The sequence below is a fragment of the Panthera pardus genome, unplaced genomic scaffold, assembly GCF_024362965.1.
Source record: "Panthera pardus isolate Hobbes unplaced genomic scaffold, ASM2436296v1 HiC_scaffold_2, whole genome shotgun sequence".
NCBI classification, from domain to species: Eukaryota; Metazoa; Chordata; class Mammalia; order Carnivora; family Felidae; genus Panthera; species Panthera pardus.
The window spans coordinates 31,558,288-31,584,831 of record NW_026526765.1 but is presented as its reverse complement, the minus strand read 5'-3'; the positions used below and the strand labels follow the sequence as shown (position 1 = coordinate 31,584,831).

The following is a 26,544-nucleotide window of genomic DNA, read 5'->3' as shown; positions in this document are numbered from 1 at the left end:
GATGCTCGGAGTCTTTTTCCAAGGAAATGCTATCTGCTACAAAATCTGGTTGGGTCAATTGAATATTATTCCATTATCCAATACATAGTGTTCCGAATAGGAGGAATTTCTAATGATAGCATAAGCTCCTGGCCTTCCTTATGTCTGTTCTATATATAGCGGACTTTTGCCAAGGCACTGACTTTTGTTTCAAACATATATGGACACAGTAGCAGGGTCAATTATCTAAAACAAGGTTTTTATATGTTTGCTTTAATTAAAAGCAAACACTAGACTGTGGGCACAGAAGGTGCTTGGGACTCATGGACTCACAGTAAGATACACTTGTAAAAGACTAACCAAAGACTTGAATTTGGGGAAGGTGTTCAGGAACTATTTGGTATTATTATTATTATTGATGCTCATCTCTACATCTTTTTCTTAATATGCAAGCAAATAAGAAACGCACACACACACCTTCCTTCTCAATTTGTGTTCTTAACCCAATGGTAGTAAAGTATATACACTGATCCATGTCTGGTTTCATCACTTAAAATATATCTTAGAGATGTTTCCTTATTGTTTATTATTATTATTATTACTTATTCATTTTTATTTAAGCTAAAAAAAACAGATCACCAATTTCTCCCATTCCACCCCCACCTCCACCTCTCACAACCACCAATCTGTTCTCTGTATCTATGAGTTTGGTGTTTTGTTTTTCTGTTTCTTTAGATTCCACATATAAGAGATTATATAGCACTTCTCTTTCTCTGTATGACTTATTTCATTTGCCATGATGCCCTCAAGGTGCATAAATGTTATTCTTTTTTATGGCTGAATAATATTCCATTGCATACATATACCACAGTTTCTTTATCCATTTATCCATTGATGGACACTTAAGTTGCTTCCATGTCTTGGCTATTATAAATAGGGCTGCAATAAACATAGGGGTGTGTATATCTTTTTGAGTTAGTGTTTTCATTTTCTTCAGATAAATAACCAGAAGATAAATAACCAGAAGATCCACCAGAATTGGTGGATCATATAGTTCTATTTTTAATTTTTTTAGGAAACTCCATAACATTTTCCATAGTGGCTGCACCAATTTACATTCCCACCAGTAGTGTGCGTGGGTTTACTAACACTTGTTATCTCTTGTCACATCTTCACTAACACTTGTTGGTTTTTTTATCTTTTTGGTAATAGCCATTCAAACAGGTGTGAGGTGATATCTCCCTGTGGTTGCGATTTGCATTGATATTAAGCATCCTTCATGTTCCTATTGGCCATCTGTATGTCTTTTTTGGAGAAATGTCTATTCAGATCTTCTTCTACCCATTCCTTAATCAAGCTATTATTATTATTATTTGCTATTGAGTAGCATGAGCTCTTTATGAATTTTGGATATTAGCCCCTTATCAGATATATGGTTTGCAAATATTTTCTCCCATTCAGTAGGTTGCCTTTCCATTTTGTTGATGTCCTTTGCTGTGCAGAAGCCTTTTAGTTTGCTGTAGTCCCACTTGTTTTTTGCGTTTTGTGTTTTGTTTTTGTTTTTCTGTTTGTTTTTTGTTTTTGTTTTTTTGCTTTTGATGCTTTTGCTTTTTGTGTTAGATTCAAACAGTCACTGCCAAGACCCATGTCAAGGAGTTTCCTATGTTTTCTTCTAAGAGCTTTATGGTTACAGATCTCACCTTCAAGAACTTAATCCATTTTGAATTAATTAATCCTACCCTATTGGATTATTTTCATACTTTTATCTCTTTGAAGATGTTAAACATGTTCATTTGGGAGTCTTTCTCTAGTTGCTCGAGAATATATAATTTCTGAACTGCAATTTTTTGCCTATTGAGTGTACTAATTCATTCTCATGGCATTCTTTTCTGACTTGTGTACTTAGTAATTTTTTTATTACAGGCTTAATCCTCAGTGGAAATTGTTTCCTGTGGGAATCCTGTTACTCTGGGTAGTCTTAAGGTTCACTTGTTTTTTATGAAGTCCTGTTGTTTTCATTTATTTTGTACCAGTTTTTTATGTAAGTTTCTTCATTCAGTTTCCATATTTTGTGTTTAACGGATAATGAAGATCAAGTTCCCTTCCCCTATATACATGATAGTTCTAAGGACACTAGTGTCTTCTGGTTGACTTTTCATACCTGACCCAGGATGGTCCACCAGTTCCTAGATGAGACACTAGATTATGGTGCAATCTTTCTTGCTGAATCTTTCTCTCAAAGGAAGCTCTTCCAGACAACCCATTTCCTACAAAATGTTCAGTTCCAGCATCCCATTTAAATTGGGATTGAAAACCTTAATCACCTTTTTTTTTAATTTAATTTTTCTTATTTTTTTAAATTTACATCCAAATTAGTTAGCATATAAGGCAACAATGATTTCAGGAGTAGATTCCTTAATGCCCCGTGCCCATTTAGCCCATCCCCCCTCCCACAACTCCTCCAGTAACCCTCTGTTCTTCTGTCGGTTGCCTTTTAGTTTTGCTGATTGTTTCCTTTGCTGTGCAGAAGGTTTTTATTTTGATGAGGTCCCAGTAGTTCATTTTTGCTTTTGTTTCCCTTGCCTCCAGAGATGTGTTGGGTAAGAAGTTGCTGCAGGCGAGGTCAAAGAGGTTTTTGCCTGCTTTCTCCTCGAGGATTTTGATGGCTTCCTGTCTTACATTGAGGTCTTTCATCCATTTTGAGTTCATTTTTCTGTTTGGTGTAAGAAAGTGGTCCAGGTTCATTCTTCTGCATGTCGCTATCCAGTTTTCCCAGCACCACGTGAAGAGACTGTCTTTATTCCATTGCATATTCTTTCCTGTTTTGTCAAAGATGAGTTGGCCATACGTTTGTGGGTCCATTTCTGGGTTTTCTATTCTGTTCCATTGATCTGAGTGTCTATTCTTGTGCCAGTACCATACTGTCTTGATGGTTACAGCTTTGTAGTATAGCTTGAAGTCTGGAATTGTGATGCCTCCTGCTTTGGTTTTCTTTTTCAAGATTGCTTTGCTATTCAGGGTCTTTTCTGGTTCCATACAAATTTTAGGATTATTTGTTCTAGCTCTGTGAAGAATGCTGGTGTTATTTTGTTAGGGATTGCATTGAATATGTAGATTGCTTTGGGTAGTATCAACATTTTTAACAATGTTTGTTCTTCCTATCCAGGAGCATGGAATCTTTTTCCATTTTTTTGTGTCTTCTTCAATTTCTTTCATAAGCTTTCTGTAGTTTTCAGTGTATAGATTTTTCACCTCTTTGGTTAGATTTATTCCTGGTATTTTATGGGTCTTTTTGTGCAACTGTAAATGGGATTGATTCCTTGATTTCTCTTTGTCAATTCATTGTTGGTATATAGGAATGAAACCGATTTCTGTGTGTTGATCTTACATCCTGCAACTTTGCTGAATTCATGAATCAATTCTAGCAGTTTTTTGGTGGAATCTTTTGGGTTTTCCATATAGAGTATCATGTCATCTGCAAAGAGTGAAAGTTTGACCTCCTCCGGGCCGATCTGGATGCTTTTTATTTCTTTGTGTTGTCTGATTGCAGAGGCTAAGACTTCCAATACTATGTTGAATAACAGTGGCAAGAGTGGACATCCCTGTCTTGTTCCTTACCTTAGGGGAAAATCTCTCAATTTTTCCCCATTGAGGATGATATTAGTGTTGAGTCATTCATATATGGCTTTTATGATCTCGAGGTATGCTCCTTCTATCCCTACTTTCTTGAGGATTTTTATCAAGAAAGGATGCTGTATTTTGTCAAATGTTTTCTCTGCATCTATTGAGAGGATCATATGGTTGTTGTCCTTTCTTTTATTGATGTGATGAATCACATTAATTGTTTTGTGGATATTGAACCAGCCCTGCATCCCAGGTATAAATCCCACTTGGTCATGGTGAATAATTTTTTTAATGTATTGTTGGAGCCGGTTGGCTAATATCTTGTTGAGAAGTTTTGCATCCATGTTCATCAGGGAAATTGGTCTATAGTTCTTTTTAGTGGTGTCTCTGTCTGGTTTTGGAATCAAGGTAATGCTGGCTTCATAGAAAGAGTTTGGAAGTTTTCCTTCCATTTATATTTTTTGGAACAGCTTCAAGAGAATAGGTGTTAACTCTTCCTTAAATGTTTGGTAGAATTCCCCTGGAAAGCCATCTGGCCTTGAACTCTTGTTTTTTGGCAGATTTTTGATTAATAATTCGATTTCCTTCCTGGTTATGGGTCTGTTCAAATTTTCTATTTCTTCCTGTTTCAGTTTTGGTAATGTATATGTTTCTAGGAATTTGTCCTTTTCTTCCAGATTGCCCATTTTATTGGCATATAATTGCTCATAATATTCTCTTATTATTGTTTTTATTTCTGTTGTGTTGGTTGTGATCTCTCCTCTTTCATTCTTGATTTTATTTATTTGGGTCCTTTCCTTTTTGTTTTTGATCAAACTGGCTAGTGGTTTATCAATTTTGTTAATTCTTTCAAAGAACCAGCTTCTGGTTTCATTGATCTGTTCTACTGGGTTTTTTTGGTTTTGATAGCATTAATTTCTGCTCTAGTTTTGTTATTTCCTGTCTTCTGCTGGGTTTGAGTTTTATTTGCTGTTCTTTTTCCAGCTCCTTAAGGCATAAGGTTAGGTTGTGTATCTGAGATCTTTCTTCCTTCTTTAGGAAGGCCTGGATTGCTATATACTTTCCTCTTATGACTGCCTTTGCTGTGTCCCAGAGGTTTGGGTTGTGGTATTATCATTTTCATTGACTTCCATATACTTTTTAATTTCCTCTTTAACTTCTTGGTTAGCCCATTCATTCTTTAGTAGGATGTTCTTCAGTCTGCAAGTATTTGTTACCTTTCCAAATTTTTTATTGTGGTTGATTTCGAGTTTCATAACGTTGTGGTCTGAAAATATGCACAGTATGATCTTGATCGTTTTGTACTTACTTAGGGCTGATTTGTGTCTCAGTATATGGTCTATTCTGGAGAACGTTCCATGTGCACTGGAGAATGTATATTCTGGTGCTTTAGGATGCAATGTTCTGAATATATCTGTTAAGGCCATCTGGTCCAGTGTGCCATTTAAAGCCATTGTTTCCTTGTTGATTTTTTTCATTAGATGATCTGTCCATTGCTGTGAGTGGGGTGTTGAAGTCTCCTACTATTATGGTTTTACTATTGATGAGTTTCTTTATGTTTGTAATTAATTGATTTATATGTTTGGGTGCTCTCACATTTAGCACATAAATGTTTAGAATTATTAGGTCTTCTTGGTGGAAAGACCCCTTGATTATGATATAATGCCCTTCTGCATCTCTTGATACAGCCTTTATTTTAAAGTCTAGATTGTCTGATATAAGTATGGCTACTCCAGCTTTCTTTTGTTGGCCATTAGCATGATACCTGGTTCTCTATCCCCTTATTTGCAATCTGAAGGTGTCTTTAGGTCTAAAGTGGGTCTCTTGTAAACAGCATATTGATGGATCTTGTTTTCTTATCCATTCTGTTACCCTATGTCTTTTGATTGGAGCATTGAGTCCATTGACATTTAGAGTGAGTACTGAAAGATATGAATTTATTGCCATTATGATGCTTGTAGAGTTGGAGTTTCTGGTGGTGTTCTCTGGTCCTTTCTAATCTTTGTTGCTTTTGGAATATATATATACACACATACATATGTATATATATACGTACATACGTACATATATATGTGTATATATGTATATATATATACGTATGTGTATATATATGTACATATATATATGTATGTGTATATATATGTACATATATATATATATATATGTACATATATATTCATCTTTTCTCCCCTCAGAGAGTCCCCCTTAAAATTTCTTGCAGGGCTGGTTTAGTGGTCACAAACTCCTTTAATTTTTGTTTGTCTGGGAAACTTTTTATCTCTCCTTCTATTTTGAATGACAGTCTTGCTGGATTAAGAATTCTTGGCTGCATATTTTTCTGATTCAGCACACTGAATATACCCTGCCACTCCTTTCTGGTCTAGCCTGCCAAGTTTCTGTGGATAGGTCTGCCTTTTGACGTTCAGTTTTTGTTGAATCTAATGGGGGTCCTTTGTGCTCCTGGATTTTGAAGTTTGTGTTAGGTTAGGAAAGTTTTCTGCTATGATTTGCTCATATAACCTTTCTACCCCTATTTCTCTCTCTTTCTCTTCTGGGACCCTATGATTCTGATGTTCCTTTTTAACGAGTCGCTGATTTCTCTAATTGTTAAATCGTGCTCTTTTGCTTTAATCTCCCTCTTTTTTTCTGCTTCATTATTCGCTATAAGTTTGTCCTTTATATCGCTGATTCTCTGTTCTGCCTCATCCACCTTTGCCGCCGCTGCATCTACCTGTGATTACAGCTAAGTTATAGCATTTTTTATTTCATGCTGGCTATTTTTTACTTCTTTTATCTCTGCAGAAAGGAATTCTAATCTATTTTTGACTCCAGATAGTATTCTTATTATCATGATTCTAAATTCTGGTTCAGACATCTTGCTTGTATCTGTGTTGGTTAAATCCCTGGCTGTCGTTTCTTCGTGCTCTTTCTTTTGGGGTGAATTTCTTCGTTTTGTCATTTTGAAGGGAAAAAGGAATTAATGAGGTAGGAAAATTAAGATTAAAAAAATTAAAATTAAAAAGAATTAAAATTAAAAAATTAAAAACACACACATACACACAAAAATCAAATAAATGATGCTAGATTCTAGGTGTGTTTTGTCTGGGTGTTGAAAGTGGTTTTAGAGATTAGAAAAAAAGGGGGGGAAGAAAAAGTAATAAAATTTTAAAAAATTTCAAAAAGGAAATCATTTGAGAAATTGAAAAATGAATACACTGAAGTAGACTAAAATGAGATGATGGGAATAAAATTTGAAAAAATATACACAAAAGTAAAGAATAAAGTAGCAAAAAATTAAAGAAAATTAATAAAAATTAAAAATAAATATGAATCTTTTTCTGTATTCAAGAAAAAGATAAGAAATGAAAAAAAGAAAAAAGATTTTAAAAAAGAAAAAAAGGAAATCCTTTGAAAATTTGAAAAAGTGAATACACTGTAGTAGACTAAAATAAAATGGTGGAAGTAAATAGAACTTGAAAAAAATTACATAAAAGCAAAAAATATAGTAAAAATTTAAAGAAAAATATTTTTAATATAAATTGAAAGTAAAAATGAAGTTTTTCTCTTTCTGCATTCAAGAAAAAGAAACAAAAAAGAAAAAAAAAGAAAGAAAGAAAAGGAAATCGTTTGAAAATTTGAAAAGTTGAATACACTGAAGTAGACTAAAACAAAATAATGGAAGTAAAATAGAATTTGAACAAATTTATATAAAAGTAAAAAATATAGTAATAAAAATTAAAGAAAAATATTTTTAATAAAAATTGAAAATAAAAATGAGTTTTTTCTCTTTCTGTATTCAAGAAAAAGAAGTGAAAAGAGAAAAAGAAAGAAAATTGAATAGATAGACCTGCTAACAGATTGAAGTAGGACTGAAATTATTTCATTTTCCCCTAGAAGTCAGTCTATGTAGTGCTTTATAGTCCATAAACTAAGCCGGTGGTAAGACTTGTGTTCCTGAGAGCGAAGTCGGCCCAGTTGGGCCGAGCTCAGTGTATGGCTCCGTTCTCCACTAGATGGCGCTGCTAGCCTACTGGGGTGGATTTTTGTGGGTCTCATCGGTGCGCATGCGCATGCGCGGGAGCGGTGAAAAATGGCGCCACCCAGCCACCCAGTCTGTTCTTCTGGGTCAGCAATCGCGCACTAGTCCTCCGTCTTCAGCTCTCTTCCACTCTCCGCTTTTCCACTCTCCGTGACCAGGCCCCAGGCAGTACCTCTCTCCCAGGTTTTGTCTCAGATGCGGCTGTTTTCCCCGGCCCCTTACTTGTGAAGGACTGCGGCTTTGACCCGTTCCGCCCCTCTGCAGGAGGGTCTCACTGAGCAATGGCGGAATATTGGCTGCACCCAGGAACGCTTGCTGGACCCTGCTGCTGCTGGTGCCCCGAGACTACAGCCACATGCCAGCCCGCCCCAGAAAATGTTTGCGAGACAGTGTAGCAGCAGCATCTCGGAGATTATGGAAAATCACAACACACATCTGGTACCAGGCTTCACTCTTAATGACCTTGTTCCAGCACCAGCGAATGTGGCCATTTTCTAGGGTCTGCTGGGACCAGGTGGCTTCAACAGTCTCTACCAAATGTCCTTACAGCAGTGGAACCGCTTTTCCCCGTGTGGCTTGAGAACCTCCCGGACCCCACTCTGTTCCTGGGGATTCGCCCTTCCCACCAGAGCACTACCAGGTATGGAGCTGCGGAGTTGCAGCCTTTGTGCTCCCCTTGTTTACAGTCTTAATGGAATTTAAACCCTCTCCTTTCTCCTTTCTCCCTTTTTAGTTCAGTCCCTGCGGCTGTTTTGAATTTTCCACTTTCTCTCCAGCTGCTTTTGGGGAGGGGTGCTTTTCCTGTATTCTACCCCCAAGTCTCCGTCCTCTCTCCACTCACAAAAGCACCTCCCTTCCTGCACCTTCTCACTCCCCAAGTTCACTTCTCCGTGCTGCGTATCTGTTGAATTCTGTGGTTCACGTTGTGTAGATTGCTGTGTTAATCCTCCAGTCAGTTTTCTAGGTGTGTAGGATGGTTTAGTGTTGGTCTAGTTGTATTTCATGGACGTGAGACACAAAAAACTTCCATGCTGGGGCGCCTGGGTGGCTCGGTCGGTTAAGCATCCGACTTCGGCTCAGGTCATGATCTCACGGTCTGTGAGTTCGAGCCCCACGTCTGGCTCTGTGCTGACCACTCAGAGCCTGGAGACTGTTTCAGATTCTGTGTCTCCCTCTCTCTCTGCCCCTCCCCTGCTCATGCTCTGTCTCTCTCTGTCTCAAAAATAAATAAATGTTAAAAAACAAACAAACAAAAAACTTCCATGCTGTTCCACCAACTTGGCTCCTCCCAAACATCACCTTTTTTAAACATACTATATACTTAAAATAGAATGCTCTCCAACTTTCTTCTCCCTTAACCAATCCACCCCCCTCCCCCACCCCCTTCATTCACCTTGTGTGTTTCTACTCCTTCCGGACCAGTGGTTCTCAACCTAATCCTCACTAGATTTACCTGGTTAGCTTAGGCCAAAACCAAAAACAAAACAGATGTCCATTTAAGACAATTAAACCAGAACCTTTGTGGTGGATCCTTCCTGGAGCATGATTCTTTTTTCTTTCCTTCTCTCTCACCTTCTCCTCCTCTTCCTCCTCTTCATTCTTCTTTCCTCCCCATCCCTCCTTCCCCTCCCTATTCTCCCCTTCCTCCTCCTCCTCTTCTTCTTCCCCTTCTCCTTCTATCCTCTGGTTGCTCTAGTCTATAGCCGAGGTCATAAACCTTTATTCTGGACCCAGAACAATTAACATCTCTCCAGTGAAATCTCCAATTTCTCAAGGAATCAGTTCTCTATCTGTGCTCCCTGAGCACTTTCCCTTTGCTTTTCCAGAAATAGTGACATTTAATCTTCCTACACAGGATGAATATCCCTTTAGTTTGGAAATGTGTCTTATAATTTAAACCCCATTCTATTTCCAGCACCTAGACGGTATCTGGAACATAATGGTAACAACAGATAATGGGATAAATAAATGGATGGATGGATAGATGGATGGACCCAAAGTTGAAGTCTTATTAATCATTAAGATTTGATAATTCTTTGCTTTCTCTAGGCTTGCCAGCCAAAAGACAAATAAATAAAGCTATTGGCTTCCCTGGGATCATAGGAAAGTAAAACCACCAGGACTTTCCAATTAAGGATCCTGCCCCTGGAGATAGTTCTTACTGCCAAATGAAAAGCAACATGAACATATTATTGGCCTCTGAAATCTCCTCTCAGATCCACAATGCTTCTTTTCCTCCTTAAACTCCTATGATGTTTCCATTTTTCATTCCTGGATGAGGAGTCAGCAGTGAACTATGCCTGAACTGCTTTCTCCCACAGGCAATGCCAATCTCTTGCTAACAAAACAAAATTAAATTAAAAAGAGAGTGTTGGTTTTTAAAGTAATTGCCAAAGGGCTTTGTATGATTAATATGTTCCACCAGTTCCATTACCCCTAAGTTCGTAACATGCAATTTCACTCTGGTGTACATAGTTGCTTCTTGTTGGGTCATTGATTGGTATCTACGTGCATTCACTCAGCAAATAACTTACTGAGTAATTCCTGCAGGCATAGCACTCTGCTACTGTTAGTTTTAGCTCTCCAGTTTAGGTTTCTGAGGGAAGAAGTGTATTGTTTTTGTTACCAAAAACAATTAAGCGACATCATGTGAAATTGCCTCTTGTTCAGCCATTTTACTTTATTTTACCAAAACAAAACCCACAAAAAACAAACACCCAGCAATTTCATATGGCCCAACTTAATACCTAACCTTATGAATTGTATAAGGTAAGGCTGCCCACGTAAGAAAGTGATTAAGGGAACTGGCTTTACGATTTTATCCATTATATAGTGTGGTCCTTAAGGCCTCAGAGCTTTTGAAAAAGTCTGACATACTCCCTCTCCTAAAAAAATAAAATAAAAAAATACTCAAAATACAAAGTAAAAAGTAAAATCAAAGTTTATAAATATTTAATAAACATAAATAATATGATCATGTCAACTCCATTGTTATTGTTCATAAACATTTCCAGCATTTATAAATAAATTTGTTAGTTTTTCTCGCTTTGCACAAATTCAGAATGCACATACTTACTGAAAGATCATGGTAAATAAATTATTTATTTGCAAATAATTTCAAAACCAAAACTTTTAAAAATGATTTTTGAAAAAAATTTTTAAACCACTAAGAAAAAAGGTTATTGGGATATGGGACGCATTTTAATATGCTGGTGTGATATGGAGATAGAGCTCTAAAAATAGAAGTTCCAGGCCCATGAGAATATGAAAATAGGGTGCCTGGGTGTCTCAGTCAGTTAAGCATCAGACTGTTGATTTTGGCTCAGGTCAAGATCTCACAGCATGCGGATTTGAGCCCTACATAGGGCTCCACACTGACAGCGCAGAGCCAGCTTCGGATTCTCTGTCTCTTCCTCTCTCAGTGTCCCTCCTCTGCTTGTGCTCTCTCTTTCTCTCTCGATAAATAAATAAACTTTTTAAAAAATTAAATTAAAAAAAAATTTTTTAAAGAATATGAAAATAGCCATGGGAGCTCAAAAGAATTCCTGTTCCCTATCCCCAGAATCTAGGTGAATCAGAAAGAATTAGGATTTGTAAAACGCATGCAAATACTGAACTCAGCTGTTAGATAATTCACTGTTGAGGATTTCTGCTGCAGAGAATCTGGATTAAGTGGAATTATCATAGTAACTACTGAGAATTCCTTGCACTCTTGTGAATTATAAATGTCAAACAACAAATGAGCTGAGCCCCAACCAGACTCCCTAGGGTCAGCTTAATGATTTGTCAGAGCCCCTTCTATTGGAAATGGTTGGGGGCGGGGGAGAGCAAGTTCCCTGTAGATCCTGAGATCCTCCAGCTTCCCTTCAAAAGTGACTTATCTGGTAAAGCATTTCCAGCAGGGTGCACCATTGAGACACCAGAAACTACCCAATAGGCATCAGCTCCTAGAAGAAAGTCTCTAGACTTAACTGGGGAAGAATCACCAGAAACTGGGAGAGATAGGGACCTCAGGCAGCCAGGCAGGCCTTACTTGGCTCAGCCTGGATTGTGATTGTGAGAAAGCAGACTCCTGAGAAGGAAAGGCAGAGCTTGGTCCAGGCACACGGATGGGGCATAGTATCACCTGATTCAGGCAGATGGAGCATGGTATATCCCCACCCCCACGTGTTTACTGAGGGAGCACACCACAAATTCAAGGAAAGGAACACAGGGGGGAAACAGCCCTCTGAAGCTCAGGCCATACATTCTGATTATTACCTTGAACTCCAGCCATTATCAAGAGGACTGGATGGGCACTCATATTCCCTTGGGCCCAATGGGAAAAGAAGCTTCAGAGAATCACTACGTTTTTACACTTATCCCTTTTTATACTCAAAATTCAGGTAGCTTATTCATTCTACTGATCACCTGGTAGGCAGCAACATATACCTGCCAACTAATAAGTGTTTGAGGTGTGGGTCAACATCCTTACCCTGGGCTTACACCACTGTCTCCCCAGGGCCCTTTGAATGGCTCCCCTTAGGTTTATTTTAAAGGAAATGAAAGTATTCTCTCTTAGTCACACACAGGCACACATATATAATGAATTCACAAACATCTATCTCTCCGCTCATCCCCAGCCCCCCAACCTCTCCATCCACACCTCATGCTCATTACCCACTGCCATGCTAAGAGCAGGGAAATGGTTCAAGAGAAGGGAGTGGTGTGGCTTTTTAACAAGAGACAAGTTACTAAACCTCCAAACCCAAGATATGCCCAGGGGTGATAATATTCCCTTCATAGGATTTTTGGGTTAATTTATTGAGGTAATGCATATAATGACCTTTGCCCGTTATAGACAAACAATAAACAGTAGCTGTTGCTATTGTTATCATGCAAGGCTATTGATACAAATCCTTCTGACTGTGACTCTAACTTATGATATTTAAAAAGCCAAGATTAAATCTGAAAACTAAGAATAAGGTTTTATGGCAGAATGGCTTAGTACTTGCCTCTAAATAATTAGTGGGCTCGGTGATTTTTTTTTTTTAGAGGAGTTATTTTTTTTATTGTGACATAATACACAACATAAAAGTTATCATTTTAACCATTTTTAAATGTACAGTTCAGTGGTGTTAAGTATATTTACATTGTTGTGCAAACACCACCACTATCCATCTGCAGAATTTTTCATCATACCACACTGAAATTCTGCACCTAGTAAACAGTAATTCTCCATTCCCTTCCTTCTCTGCCCTGATAACCACTGTTATCCTTTGTCTCTGAATTTGACTATTTCAGGCTCCTTATAGAGGTGGAATCAGAACATTTGTTCTTTTGCATCTATTTCACTTAGTGAATATCTTCCAGCATATTGTTCTTTATTGTTCTAGGACCCTATGGTTTTATGTTTATTATTCTTCTAGGACCTTATGGTTTTATGTTTAGGTCTTTGATCCATTTTGAGTTAACTTTTTATATGGTATAAGGTAAGGTTCCAGCTTCATTCTTTTGCTTTCTGGATATATAGTTTTCCCAGTATTTATTGATCAGTGATATTTTTTAACCTAGCCTAATAGAGTCCATCAGCCTACAAGGGATTAAAAAAGAAAAAGAAGAAGGTGGTCAGGATGACATTGAATCATTTCACAAATTATGTTCTAATAAATTTGTTTCATAGCTACATTATAGATACTCATAAGTCCTCCTTATAACATTACTAAACAGTAGTATTAATTTCCAAATGATACTATAGAATTTAAAACTGAAGCATTTATATTCCTCTGATCAAAAGAAAAATTGTCACTAGGTTACACCCAGGTCTGACTAATTTTATATTAGGACAGATAATTTTGTATTTAGGTAGTTTTCTTGCCTGGCAAATACTAATTTGTTAAATAAGGTATTTAAAAAAAGAAAAAAAAGAATGTAAAGCTTCACCAATATTTATTCTATACCAAAATGGAAATATTCCTATTTTAAAATTAAACAGACAACAAACTAGGAAAATGAGTGCATATATTCATACCTGCAATCAACTGACAGTGGGAAATAATACAAACTCAAGGAATAGCAAAGAGATTTATTTTCCCCTTTGTCATCTTTTCTGAGTCTGTGAAATCCCAAGGCACATCTGTTCATTTTCCAACTTTTCTGGCCTATCCTAATAATGGGGAAGGAAACTGGAATGAATGAATGAATGAAAGAATGAGAAAGGACAAAAGGAGAAATAGATCAATTTTTTCATGTATGACCTTTGTTTCATTCATTAAAGTTCAAATTATTACTAACAAATGATCAAGCCCAATGATCGACCCAACGAGAGTGTGCAATTTGATGATGTCAGTTGAATTTCTTTGTCTTGGAGACCTAGTGAGATAATAGGATTACAACTTAGATTCCACCCCGAGAAGACTATATAAGGACTGAAGAGGTGAGAAGCCATGAAAAGAGAATAGGAAGAGCCATGAATAGAAAACAACAAGACTCAACAGACCCTGAAGAGCCTTATGAGCCCCCAGAGCCCAAGAAAGTGTAAGATAAAAATTATAGCCAAAATAGCAAAAGGAAATCATAAGTAAATTAATATATAACATAGAATTCTATAAACTTTATTCTTTGTCTCTTTGCTTTCCAAGTTAGTTGGTTTGATAAAACACCCCTTAAATAAAGCTTAGATTATTTCTCCATTGTCCTGTTTCAGTAGTTGTCTTAGAGATCAGTAAACGTTTGTCTGGGGTTGGGTTTAAGTTGTAAAGAAAATTCTTTCCTGCTCTTCTTGAATTTAAATACAATTTACTCATCTTGTTGAAATATAGTGGGAACTCCTTTTCTGTTGAAGAATAAGTTCATTTTTTTACTAAAGCTGATTAGTTACTTCTTCCAGAGCATTAATGTTCTGAATGGGTTAAAGCCTGTTTTCATCAAAAATATAAAGTACAAGAGTGAAAATGCATTTTGTTCTCAAAACAAAAAGTGAAAGAGAAATAAGCCAAATCAAGGAACTGCCCATTTCCTCCTGCACACCCTTTTTAAACATGCCTGTTCTTATCCCACTTTCTTCCTGCTATTTTCCACTTGGCTGTTCCATATCTAGCCAAACAGGGGGACTAGAATTTCCTTGAATTTCTATGAATCTATTTTGTGAGTTTGAGTTGTTCTTTGCTGGCAAGCTCAAATGCAAGCTGTTCGAAAGAGACAAGTTTACAAAGTAATGAAGTTTTTTAGCTGACCAGTTTCCCAGTTTGGAAACTCGATGGGTCACTTAGCTTTTCTGTGCTTTAATTTCATCATCACAGAGCACTCATGTAGCGACCATCTCCTAGTGTCTGATGATATTTTGGCCCTGAGTTTTCCTACAGTTTCTCTTAGGCAATGGGTTTCAGGGGAGGCTGTACGCATGCAGAATTAGTGTGCATACTGTATACTGCTTTTATCGGATTCTGAAAGGAACCCATGAACCCAAAAAACAGGTTTAGAAAAATCCAAGTTGCCTTAGGATCTCAGGATGACGGAAGGAAGTATGCAAATCAATTCGCACTGGAGGAGTTTGAAATTTAATTAGGGAGCCAAACTTAATGCAGCCGATACAATGGGAGAACCATAAAAGGCAAACATATCCATTTTGAGCTTCATTTTGTGGTGCAGTCTGCAGGAGGCCAGAAAAAGAGGGAGAAGAGTGAGTATGCAGAAGAGAAGGCTTCCTGGAAGAGGTGAGATTCAACATCCCTCTGTTCTCCTATCTCAGGCTCTTGTCCTGGCATGTTCGTGTTGAGCACATAAAGTAAGTAATCATTTGTTTCTTCTCTAAAATGTTAGCCATTCAGGTTATAAAGCTGAAATTGTGTAAGAGTGTAAGCAATTGTAACCCTCTCCGCTAACCATTTTGACCATGCTCCTTTTAGAAACTGATAGAGACAACACTGACAATGCTTTTAAATAATAATCAGTAAGTAGTGTTAGCTAAATTTGTGAGTGCTATTTCCCTCCATCATCTTGTAAATTGACTTTGAAAACTGAAGCTGGTGGGGCGCCTGGGTGGCTCGGTCGGTTAAGCCTCCGACTTCGGCTCAGGTCACGATCTCACGGTCTGTGAGTTCAAGCCCCTCGTCGGGCTCTGTGCTGACAGTTCAGAGCCTGGAGCCTGTTTCAGATTCTGTGTCTCCCTCTCTCTCTGTCCCTCCCCTGCTCATGCTCTGTCTCTCTCTGTCTCAAAAATAAATAAACGTTAAAAAAAAAAAATTTGAAAAAAAAAAGAAAACTGAAGCTGGTTTCTGTGACCCACCCCACATTGTTGGGCCTCACTGTCTCCCCCTAGCCATCACCTTCAATGAATACCAAAATGGCAGACTCATTTTACCATTGCCTGAATAAAAACTGTCCTGTAGAATGCAAATTTATGAAAAGAGAATGCATGCTTAAGTATTTAGAGAATTCTAACGACTTGCATCCTCTGAGCTACTTCTGCCCTTCACTAGCAGAAATAATTGCAGTGCCCATACCAGGAAAATAGAACTTTATCTTCTTTAGATGGTATCTCTATATTGTCCATCATCTTCATTGCATTTCCTGTTTCACCTTCCTGCTCAGGGCCTTCGGTCCTTAATTCACTTCACAGGAAATATACTCACATATGTGATACTTGAAATATATTTTAAGTAAAAAAATTAAAACTCCTTGGTGGACTATGAGTTATGGTTGGGAGCTTCAGCCCTTACCTTTTATTTTCTTAGTCAAATTACGTCTCTTAAACATATATTTTTGACAGACTGCTGAATTTATGTCAATAACAACTAAAATTTACCTTAATTATCGTTTGGAAATAAGTACAAATTGAAATGGAATTCAAATGAATGAATTGAAATTCAAAGTCCTCTTAATCAGAGACTTGTCCGGTCTGCTACATCGTTAAGGGAAATTTCTAGATTTCTGTTCATGATACAATTTTTGTCCAACTTACTGGTACAGAGAGGAAAATCATGGAATGACCAAGAATACGTAATTATTATGTACTGCATGGTGAAAATATGTTGTTCAACTTAGTAGTAAACCATGTCAGAACATCAAGATCATTTCTGTCTGCAAGGCTTGCCTGGTGAGCTGTTCACCATCTTGCTGGCATGAGTCATCTGTTCGTCCTTTTGGAGATCAGGCTTGCCTACACCATGGAATTTCCCGGAAACTAAAAAATACTGATGACTGTGTCTCAAACTTAGAGATTTTGATTTGATGGTCTGGGGTGAAGCCAGAAAACTGGGATTTTTTAAAGCATTCCGGGTGATTTTAATGGGCAACCAGGTTGAAAACCACTGCTTTAGACCCTACACTGTACCTGCACTGAAAAAAAAAAAACTCTGTTTCAGCACATAGTAGATAAAAGGCTTTCTGGTTAGGCTAAAGAATGTCTCCGTTTCAAGGCCTTCTGCCAACAAATGTTTTATATCTAAAAGCATGCCTCATTCCTATACCTGTCTTACCTTGATCCTCCTTTTATTCATTGAGCATTTATTGTGTGCCACTGACTGCAATTTCAGATCCCTGCCTACCCACATAGGTTCTGATCACTCCCTCTTTAAAATACCTGCAGGTTTCAAGGCAGTATCAGGTTCTTTTCCACCCCTGGAACTTGCCCCCTGCTCTGTCTTCATGCTTTGTCCTGGCAATGATTCTATCCATATTTCTAAGCATATCTTGAGTGTGAAAAGGCATTTCCCATTTTAGAGAATAAATACTAGGGAACGTCTTTTTAAATAAAGGATTTGTGTTCTCATGGTGGTAATCAGTATTAGCATCAAGTGAAAAAAATGTGCCTCTCTACTAGGTAAATGCTGTACTTACAAAAAGGTAGGGTACTTACAAAAAGATCTAGAAATTGGCAACCCAAAATTAAGGAATAAGTTGCTTTCCCTTTTCAAGAAGCAACAAAGATGATCTTCTGCCCTTGAAATTGTTTTAGAGTCAGGCTGCATATTCAAAATAAAGGTGATAAATGTGTGTAGCAGAATGTGTTCAGATAGGTATTACAGATAATCGATGGGATTCAGCATCAAACACCATGCCTTAAAAGTATCTAATTTACCAGCATGAGGGATTAAGCCATCTGATGCTAATAAAAATTGCTAAAAAACCTAACAATGAAGCTAGGTTGGCATATGGCTATATTTTTAATGAATGCCATCCGAGAAGCTGGTAGATAGCTCTACCATTTAAATATTGGTAAGATAGAGTTAAATACATTTGGGATTGTTGATTAAAATTATCATGTTCCTTTTGTTCCTCTTAAGATTATAGCTATGTTTTCAACAAGTACTATATACTCAAAATAGAAAAGTCAAAAATTCATCAAAGTACAAAACAAGAATTATTTGTAATAAAACTGACCTAAGTCAACCACTGTTAACATTTTAGATTGTGTCCTTTTTTGATAGATAGATGATAGATGATAGATAGATAGATAGATAGATAGATATAGATAGATAGATAGATAGATTCACAAATACAGATTCTATATTAAACAGGTTAATAGTGTACACAAAAGTTAATATCCAGGCACTTCTTTAAAAATTCCATGTCATCTTTTGGACTTCAGAACTTCACCAATACCTGTTCTCATATTACTAAAGTATAATAACTTGATAAACCTGGCCAGTTATACAAATATTCTGAGGGCTGAGATAACATGCAAATAAACCTTACATATCAATGTGTGAAGGCTGGACAGACCACACAGTTCAAAATAGGAAGTGCACTCTGCAAAGCTAACTTGCACATTCACTGTCCGAGTTACAGCATCTTCAGGGGCGCCGTGTGTCAGGCATATCAACTCTTTTCAATAAAATGGTAAGTAATAGATTTTATGACTCTCCCTGGTCTCCTGGCAGACATCTCATCTTCTCTACTTAGGGCAGAAACGGGTAGGGATGATTCTCAGCCAGGTCCTCCAAGCCTTTGGGATTTTTGCTTGACCCATTGTTCCATTTGCAAATAAAACTGCTGAGTGTTATACCAGTTGAGTGTCTGTGGCTTCAGGATTTCCCCTTTCTGACTCTACCCTTCAGACTAGAGGAAAGGCTATGACTTACGGAAAGAAAAGCTGCATTCTTTGTCTTTGCCACTTTAAGAAAGTTAGGTGCCAGAATCAGTAATGTAGGCAAGTTTCCTATTATAAGCATTTTGGATCCCAGAAAAGAACACCAATAATAAATGTTGGGCAATATTGCTGACGATGAGTGCCATTTTGACCACACTGTGGATTTTATAAAGGAGCTCTTTAGTTTAAAAATGCATTTTGTTATTTTAATTAAGAGAAGCAAACAAAACCCAAATAGTCCAAACCTTAGGGACAGGTTGTGTTCCCAAAGTTAATTGAAGCTCATTATTTGGAGCACATTTAAAATAGTGACTGGGTTCCCAGCTGTACTATAAAAACTAGCTTAACCCGTGATGTAGCTGAACTGCAGTGTTGGTATTGTGCTACGCAGTTTCCTATTTTTTCTCTGTAAAAATGGCCTGTGTTCTCATACATGTAGTGTTCTTATGCTCCCAGAGTCTAGAGGAGAGCTAACTTTCTATCCCATACACCCCTTCCACCACTCCCCAGTTCCCAGAAGATTAGAGACGGGGTTATCCCTTCTCTCATAAGGGAGAGGGTTGCTTCCTTTGCCAACCCCTGGTGAAAAGACGGGGATTGAGACAATGACTCCTGCAGCTACTCAGCTGGGGAAGGGAATGCCCTGCAGGCATTGAGATAGAGAGGGCAAAGGGTTCATGGGATGTGTTTATAAGTCTGGAAACTCTCAAGCCAGAATGGGGAACTACAGAGGTGAGAGATAGTAACTTTGCCATGGAGGAGAAGAGACGGGGTCAGAGTTATGGACTCATAGAAGGGACGAATGAGCAGCCATGGAGGAAATGGTGGCACACGGATCCTACCTGCAGCCACACTCTTAGAGGAAAGCAGTCACCTGTCAAGATGGCACTTACAAGTTCTTGTAGTGTTCCCAACTGGGCCTTTAGGTTTCAGATTCTGAGAAGAATGCTTGACCTTAATTACTGATAGCCTTTCCCAAAATAAGTGATATTTACCGAGGTATTTAGATTTTTTTCAGGGGAAACAAGATGAATAACACCAAAAAAAAAAAAAAAAAAAAAAGTTTAACTGGATAGTGTGTATTTGGTGCAATATATAAGCAATGTTTTCTTAGGGGTTTACTGTCTCCCTATTACAGAAGTAACACATAGTGTTAAAGAAAATTTCTTAGAAATATAGATCTGCAGAAATGAAACAATATATGTTTTCTGTGGTTTCAACACCTGGGGGTGATCATTGTGAAGTAAATACAAATCCTTTAGAATTTCATCATTTTAAAATATGTTTTATAAATATGATTTTCTATAAGTGCTATCATACTTTATAAGCCATTTCCTTGCCTGCTTTTTTATTTAAAATATCTTGAATAATATCTGAGTTATGCTATCATTTTTAATGATGAATCATTTTTCCATGATTTAATCATTTCCATATAGTTAGACATTTAGATTGTTTCTTATTTTTCTTTCTTCATGGTAATATAGGCAATATATTCATTTATACACATCACTACTCAAGAAAGGCATAGAGTTGGCCCATGTTCTTTAGTACGTGATTCCACATTTTAGAAGTGGAAGGACATGGCAACAGAATTCTAATTCTCAACAGCTGCCCCTGTGGAAATTGACTTGATAACTTAGACAAATTATCTCACCTCATGGTGAAAATGAAAAAAATAGGGTAAACTCATCTTTATGACAAGTAATTTTAGGTACATTTCAATTTGCTTAATTTTCTGGATGAAAAAGGTGGAACAGATATCTAATGCAGAAATTTTTGTATGTTGATGGTGGGTGAGGAAAAAAATCTTTTATGAATACATTTGGAAGTTTAAGAAATGCAGTAATGATCGGTTTTGCAGTTTCTGTTTGTGTGTTTGCTTGTTTTGCTCCTTTCATTCAACTTTCAGTTGACATGTGAGCTACTGACAAAAGAAATGTGCTATCACCCACACAACCTTTCAACAAAGATTTGTTGAGCCTCTACTCCAGGCTGGGGTTTGGCTGGATCAGAATGCGGGGTGAACAACACAAGTGGGGTCCCAGCTTCCTAGAGCTTCCACTCAGGGCGGTGGATCTCAAACTTTAGCACGCATCTGAATCACCCGGACGGTAAGGGACAGGGCCTAACATTTTGCATTTCTAATAAGTTTTCAGATACTGCTGCTGACCCAGGCACTTGGAGAACCACAGTTTGGTAGAAGAGATAGATCAAAGTTAATCAAAGTAAACACATGAAATACCTGGTAGTGACTTCTGAAGGAGGTAAATAGGAGCTGAGATAGAAGATAGAAAGGAGACGTCCTCTTTAGGGCTCTGATCCCTGATAAAGTGAGATTTAAACCAAAGCGCTGGGTCTCAACTCTGGCTGCACATTAGAATCACTTGAGCAGTTACAAGTCATACCCATTCCCAAGGCGCCAAACAAGACCAGTTAAATCAAAACCTTGAGGCGGGAGGTGGGGCCCAGTGAGGGTGGAGAACTGCTGCACCAAACAGTGAGAATGAGCAGGACACAGGAAACGAGGCAGTCAGAACCACTTCAAGCAGTAGAAATGGCAGGTGCAGAAGATGTGAGACAGGGGACAGCTTGGATTGGCAAAAATGCCAGAATGGCTAGAGGATAATCAAGAGAAGAGTGGCAAGAGATGGTTTTAAGGAAGAGGCATCAGCCCAGGGATTCGATCTTAGGTTGTTCACCCCAGCAGTCATTGGTGACCCCTAAGCAAAGGAGTGAGTGCCATTGTCTGGTTTACATTTTGAGAAGAGGGCTACTTCTGAAGTGACATTCGTACTCTGCAGGCAGCCTTGACTATGCTTGGGCTTAAATATTGACTTTCTCCCTCATCCTTTAAAATTGGCTCTAATTTGAATGCAGCCAAGTTAGAGAATAAATAGTGTAGGGTTTCTGAAGGAAACAGGTTTAGGGGCCTTCAGATAATTTGGATGGCTTTAGTGAAAGCCCAGTTGAGAGCTGGTGTCCCAGGGAAATCAGAGAACATAAAAAGTGAGCTAGAAGGATCCCTTTAAGAGCTAGGGTTCCAACCCTCACCTTTCAAGTACAATGTGATTCTTTTTCTTATTGCATAAGCCGGAGGGGCCTGAATAATATGCTGATACCCCCCAAACGGAAATCCATTCACCTCTACATGTTTTTCCCCAACTCCACTACCTGGCTTGTATCCTCTTCTTCTGCAAAAGGAGACACACCAGCAAAATCTAGCTTGGTGTGTTAAAAAAAAAAAAAAAAAAAATCCTGTGCTATGATAAGCAAGTTTTAAGTCAAGGATGAGAGTTCAAATCCTAAAGGATCTTTCTCATCCACACATCAAGACCCATAGGAGGAAATGAGAGTCACTTCTTGGAGCACATTTTAGCATACATTAAATGTGTTGCAGCCTTGTTCTTAAGGCAAGCGGGTGTGGGACTCCAGCTCTTGATTTGGTAACTTCAGTATCACTTCCCCAATTTTCCAAGTTGCATCCCATCTGCCCTCTCTGTCCTCTCATGTCATTCATTTTTAAAATATTATGGCACAAAAAATGTAAAATAAAATATTATGGTATGTTATGAAACAAATCATATAACAAATTCTCACATACCACCCAGATCTCATGCATATTACCATTCTGCCATAATATTGCCATTTTGCCATCTTTTCAAAAAAAATGAAAAAGACAAAGTGGAATCTCTCTTTTTCTCCTTCCCAGTTCCATGTCCCTCCCTCCAACAGTAGAGGGACACTGCTCTGAAAGCAGCATCTCACCTGCTGCCATGTTTTTATGTTTTTATTTCATCTGCCTGTATCTATAAAATAATATATAGAACTGTTTTGCTTGGTTTCATTTGCTTATGATTTCTGCGTATGCTTTTTACTCACTGGTATGTCTTCAAGATGTATCCATTTGGTCACATGCAGGTCTGGTTCAAATTATTTACTTGTTATGTAGTTATATTGCAATTCATTCATGTAGACTCTCAACATTTAATTTGTTGTCATTATTTTCAATTTCAAATGATACTAGAATGAGTATGTTTGTACATAAAGGGAATGGGCACCTTCAAGGTTATTGAATGTCATAGCAAATGGTTCTCCAAAGTCATTGTAACAATTTACATCTCACCCTGGGGTGCCTGGGTGACTCAGTTGGGTAAGCACCTGACTCTTGATCTCAGCCCAAGTCATGATCTCAGGATCTTGAGTTCGAGCCCCTCATTGGGCTCCATGCTGGGCGTGGAGCCTACTTTAAGGATTGATGGATTTAATAAATCCATATCATCCCCAATATCAGTTTGTCAGGCTTACTGATAGAGCTCTGAGAATTTGTTTTATGTAAAACCCCATTTCATTGTTGATTTAATTTTCCTGATTATTACTAAGATGAAACATGTTTTCCTAAGTTTATTGACTATTCACATGGTTTGTCCTCTTCACATGGTTTGTCCATTTTCTCATAGATCGTCTTTTCATGTTGATTTATCAAAAATCTTTACCCATTTCTAGGCGCTAATCATGGGTCAATTGTGTGCATTGTGAATTTTATGTCCCATGGCTTCTTTTTTCTTTATTTTTTGTTGTCTCTTTTTTATAGAGAAGTTTTACATCTTAATGCTAACAAATTTAAAAATAAGTCATTTATCATTTCTGGTTTTGATGTCCTTTTAAAGAAGTTATTCCCCACTCCCAAATAGTAAAGCTATTTCCTAACCTCTCCCTTTTCGCTTTAATCATCAAGATTTTATTTATACTTGTGATGTGAAGTAGTCATCTAATATATTCCCTTGTGGGTAACCAATTTAGTACTATTTATTTTAGTCTGTTCTTTTCTCCTACCACTTTCTAATGCCTCCTTGGCCATATGTCCATTTGCCGTATATAGTGACTCCACTTCTAGGCTCCCGATTCTGTCATACTGGTCAATATGTCTCATAAAGTTCCAAGTTTGTGTCTTACGTCTTACTCATCTGCTGTGGATTCATATATCCTTTTACCCTAATATATACACTCTTGCCTACTATCTAACAATTTCTACAGTTATTGAGGATTTCCATTATTCTCCCCAACACAACAGGAACCTAAAAATAGTGTGATTACTCATTGAACACAATCCTCCAATCCTATTCCTACTTCTTAAAACTTCTTCTTGGAAGAGATGTGTGTCATTTTCACTCACACTTAATTGACCAAAATAAGTCACACATATCTCAGCTGAAAGGACAGACATGTAGGGATGTATAATCATCATGCATTCAGGGTAATAGTAGAGATGGGGACCCACTTGGAAGAAGAATATTATATACTACAATGTATATTGCTCTTTGTGTGACTGAAAACATCTTCATTTTTACTTCATTCTTAAGTGATAGATTACCTGTGTATAAATATTCTAAATTGATAGTTACTTTCCCTCAGAACTTTATTTTTTTAAGTGTGTATTTATTTTTGAAAGAGAGAGAGAGAGAGAGAGAGTGAGGGAAAGTGGGAGCATGAGAGAGAGAGTAGGGGAGGGGCAGAGAAAGAGGGAGAAAGAAAGAATCCCAAGCAGGCTCTGCACTGACAGCAGATGGAGGGCTTCGTCTCACAAACCTTATCATGACCTGAGCTGAAATCACACTTAACCAACTGAGCCACACAGGCACCCCCCTTTCAGCAGTTTAAAGACTTATTCCATTGGCTTCCGACTTTTGTTATTGTTGGTATAATTGTGCTGTAAAATCTGTCATTCTCTGTAGGTGAGATTCTGTCATTCCCTTTAAGATGTTTATCTTTATGTTCTGCAGCTTTACTACACTTCATAGAGATGTGAATTTATTTTTATTTATCCTGCTTGGTACTCAGCATATTGATTTAATGAGGAGCCTACAATATTTTTATATAAAGAACCAAATAGTAAATAGTTTAGGCTTTGCAGCCTTACGGTCTCTCTCACAACTATTCAGCTCTACCACTGTAGTCTGAAAGTATCCACAGACAATACATAAACAAATGGGTATGACTGTGTTCCAATAAAACTTTATTTATAAAAACAGGTGGCAGGCTAAATTTGGCCCACAGGCTGTAGTTGCCTGAATTAAAGCCTAATAACTTTTTTCAATTCTGCAAAATTCTTGGCTATTATTTCCTCAAAACAATTACTCTATCATTTTGTCCTTCCTAGTTTTTGTTTGTTGGTTGGTTGGGTTTTTGGGGTGTTTTTGTTTTTGTTTTTGTTTAGAATCTCTATTAGATAAAAGTCCCATGCTATCCTCCAAATTTTTTATCTCTGTGTCTCTGTGTGATGAATTCTAAGTCAGTTTATCAACTTCATCTTTCAATCCACTAAGTTTTTCTTCACCTGTGTCCAGGATGACCAATTTTCTCAGCTTGCCCAGTGCTTTCCCAGTTTTAGCACTAAAGTCTTATGCCCCGGAAATTTCTAAGGCTCAGACAAGCCAGGGTAGTTTTTCACCCTATTTATGCCAAATTCATGTTTTATCCCATATACTGAATTTTTGTTTCCATGATTAAGTTTTCATTTCCAACTTTGAATTAATTGTTTTCACTTAATATCTACCTAATTTGTTTCAAATATTCTTATATTCTCCTATGGGTGTTATTCATATATTTGTTTCCTAATTATTTGTGAATTTGCAAAGTCATTTTCAGATTGCTTTACTATTTTAATTGAATAGATTAAATCTTCATATTTTAATTGTTGCTTTTGTTAGGGTTTTATTTCTTATTAATATTTTTCTTCCCATGTTTTGGAATTTTGTGTTGTAGACCCATTTTGAAAAGGTTTTCTCAGTTGGTTAGTTTTTTTCATCCGAACTGCCTTCCCTAGTGTTGTGCTTCTCTCCACTACTTCTTCTTGAGGACTCCAGCCCAGAGCCAGGTCTATATCGACTGGCGTGTGATCAGGTTCACAGTAATATTGGGAATATTCATTACTAAGTCACCTGGCATCTTGGCCCAGTTCCTGTTCTGGGACTGTGTCTACCCCAGGGTTTCTCAAATCAGCACTTTTGTGAATTGTGGCATATTTAATAGCATCTCTGCCCTCTTCCTACTGGATGTCAGTAGTACCCTTGCCCCCTCATCGTGGCAATATACAAAGTATTTCCAGGTATTACAAAATGCCCCCACCATGATTTATTACTCTATTAAAATCACCCCCAGTTGAAAACTGCTGCTCTATCCTAAGGCAATTCTTAGTGACAGGTCATCTGGTCTCCTTATATAAAGCTTGGATAACTAAAAAAAAAAAAAAAAAAAAAAAAAGCATATCTGTCCTTGCCCTTGGTTTCAAAGAGTGACCCTAGCTCTGGCTTTCAGGTTACCCTATAGGGCTGAAGTAACAAATGTCTTCATAACCTGAACTGACAGCCCAATTTACCTGCCCACTAGTCTCACTCACAGCCTTATGTTTCTGATATAGAAATGTTTATCTTTAAATTTTCTCATTTTATATTCTACCTATCACTGACATGAGGTTAGGTCAGTGAGAGAGCCACAAAACTTTAATTTATTGACCAGAACTTAATTCTTCTTCTCTTTCTCTTTTCCCTCACTTCCCTTTAGCTTCATATCTTTCTTTCTCCCTCTCTCCCTTCATCCTTGATCAGTGACATTGGGTAAATCAACAAAGTGGAAGAAATATGTCATCACCAGGGTTGATGAGCTAGTGGGAGAATTAGTTCAGTGTCTTCAGGGCTCCACTTCTCCCTTTTACTCCTATCCCAACCTATTAAGACAGCAGCTCTCAAAGTATGCTCCCTAAACCAGCAACATCAACATCGCCTGGGAACGTAATAGGAATTCTTGGGCTCTACCCAAGACTGACTAAGTAAGT

The 26,544-nt window shown here is 37.6% G+C and overlaps 1 protein-coding gene across 5 annotated transcripts in view; it reads left to right on the top strand.

Annotated features, from left to right (window-relative positions):
• Positions 1–14,729: 14,729 nt before the first annotated feature.
• Positions 14,730–26,544, top strand: part of FYB1 (FYN binding protein 1) — a 164,122-nt gene continuing 152,307 nt past the window's right edge. For 3 of the 5 annotated variants that reach the window (XR_008423687.1, XM_019464227.2, XM_019464225.2), the window contains exon 1: positions 18,342–18,463. Coding sequence is in view for 2 of the 5 variants with exons in the window: in XM_019464227.2 (XP_019319772.1) it covers positions 18,461–18,463 (3 nt within the window). In the remaining 3 variants the exon portion in view is untranslated. Of the gene's footprint in view, positions 15,408–18,341; positions 18,464–26,544 lie in introns of those variants that run through there. The other 2 variants (XM_053906950.1, XM_019464226.2) reach the window with 2 other exon arrangements.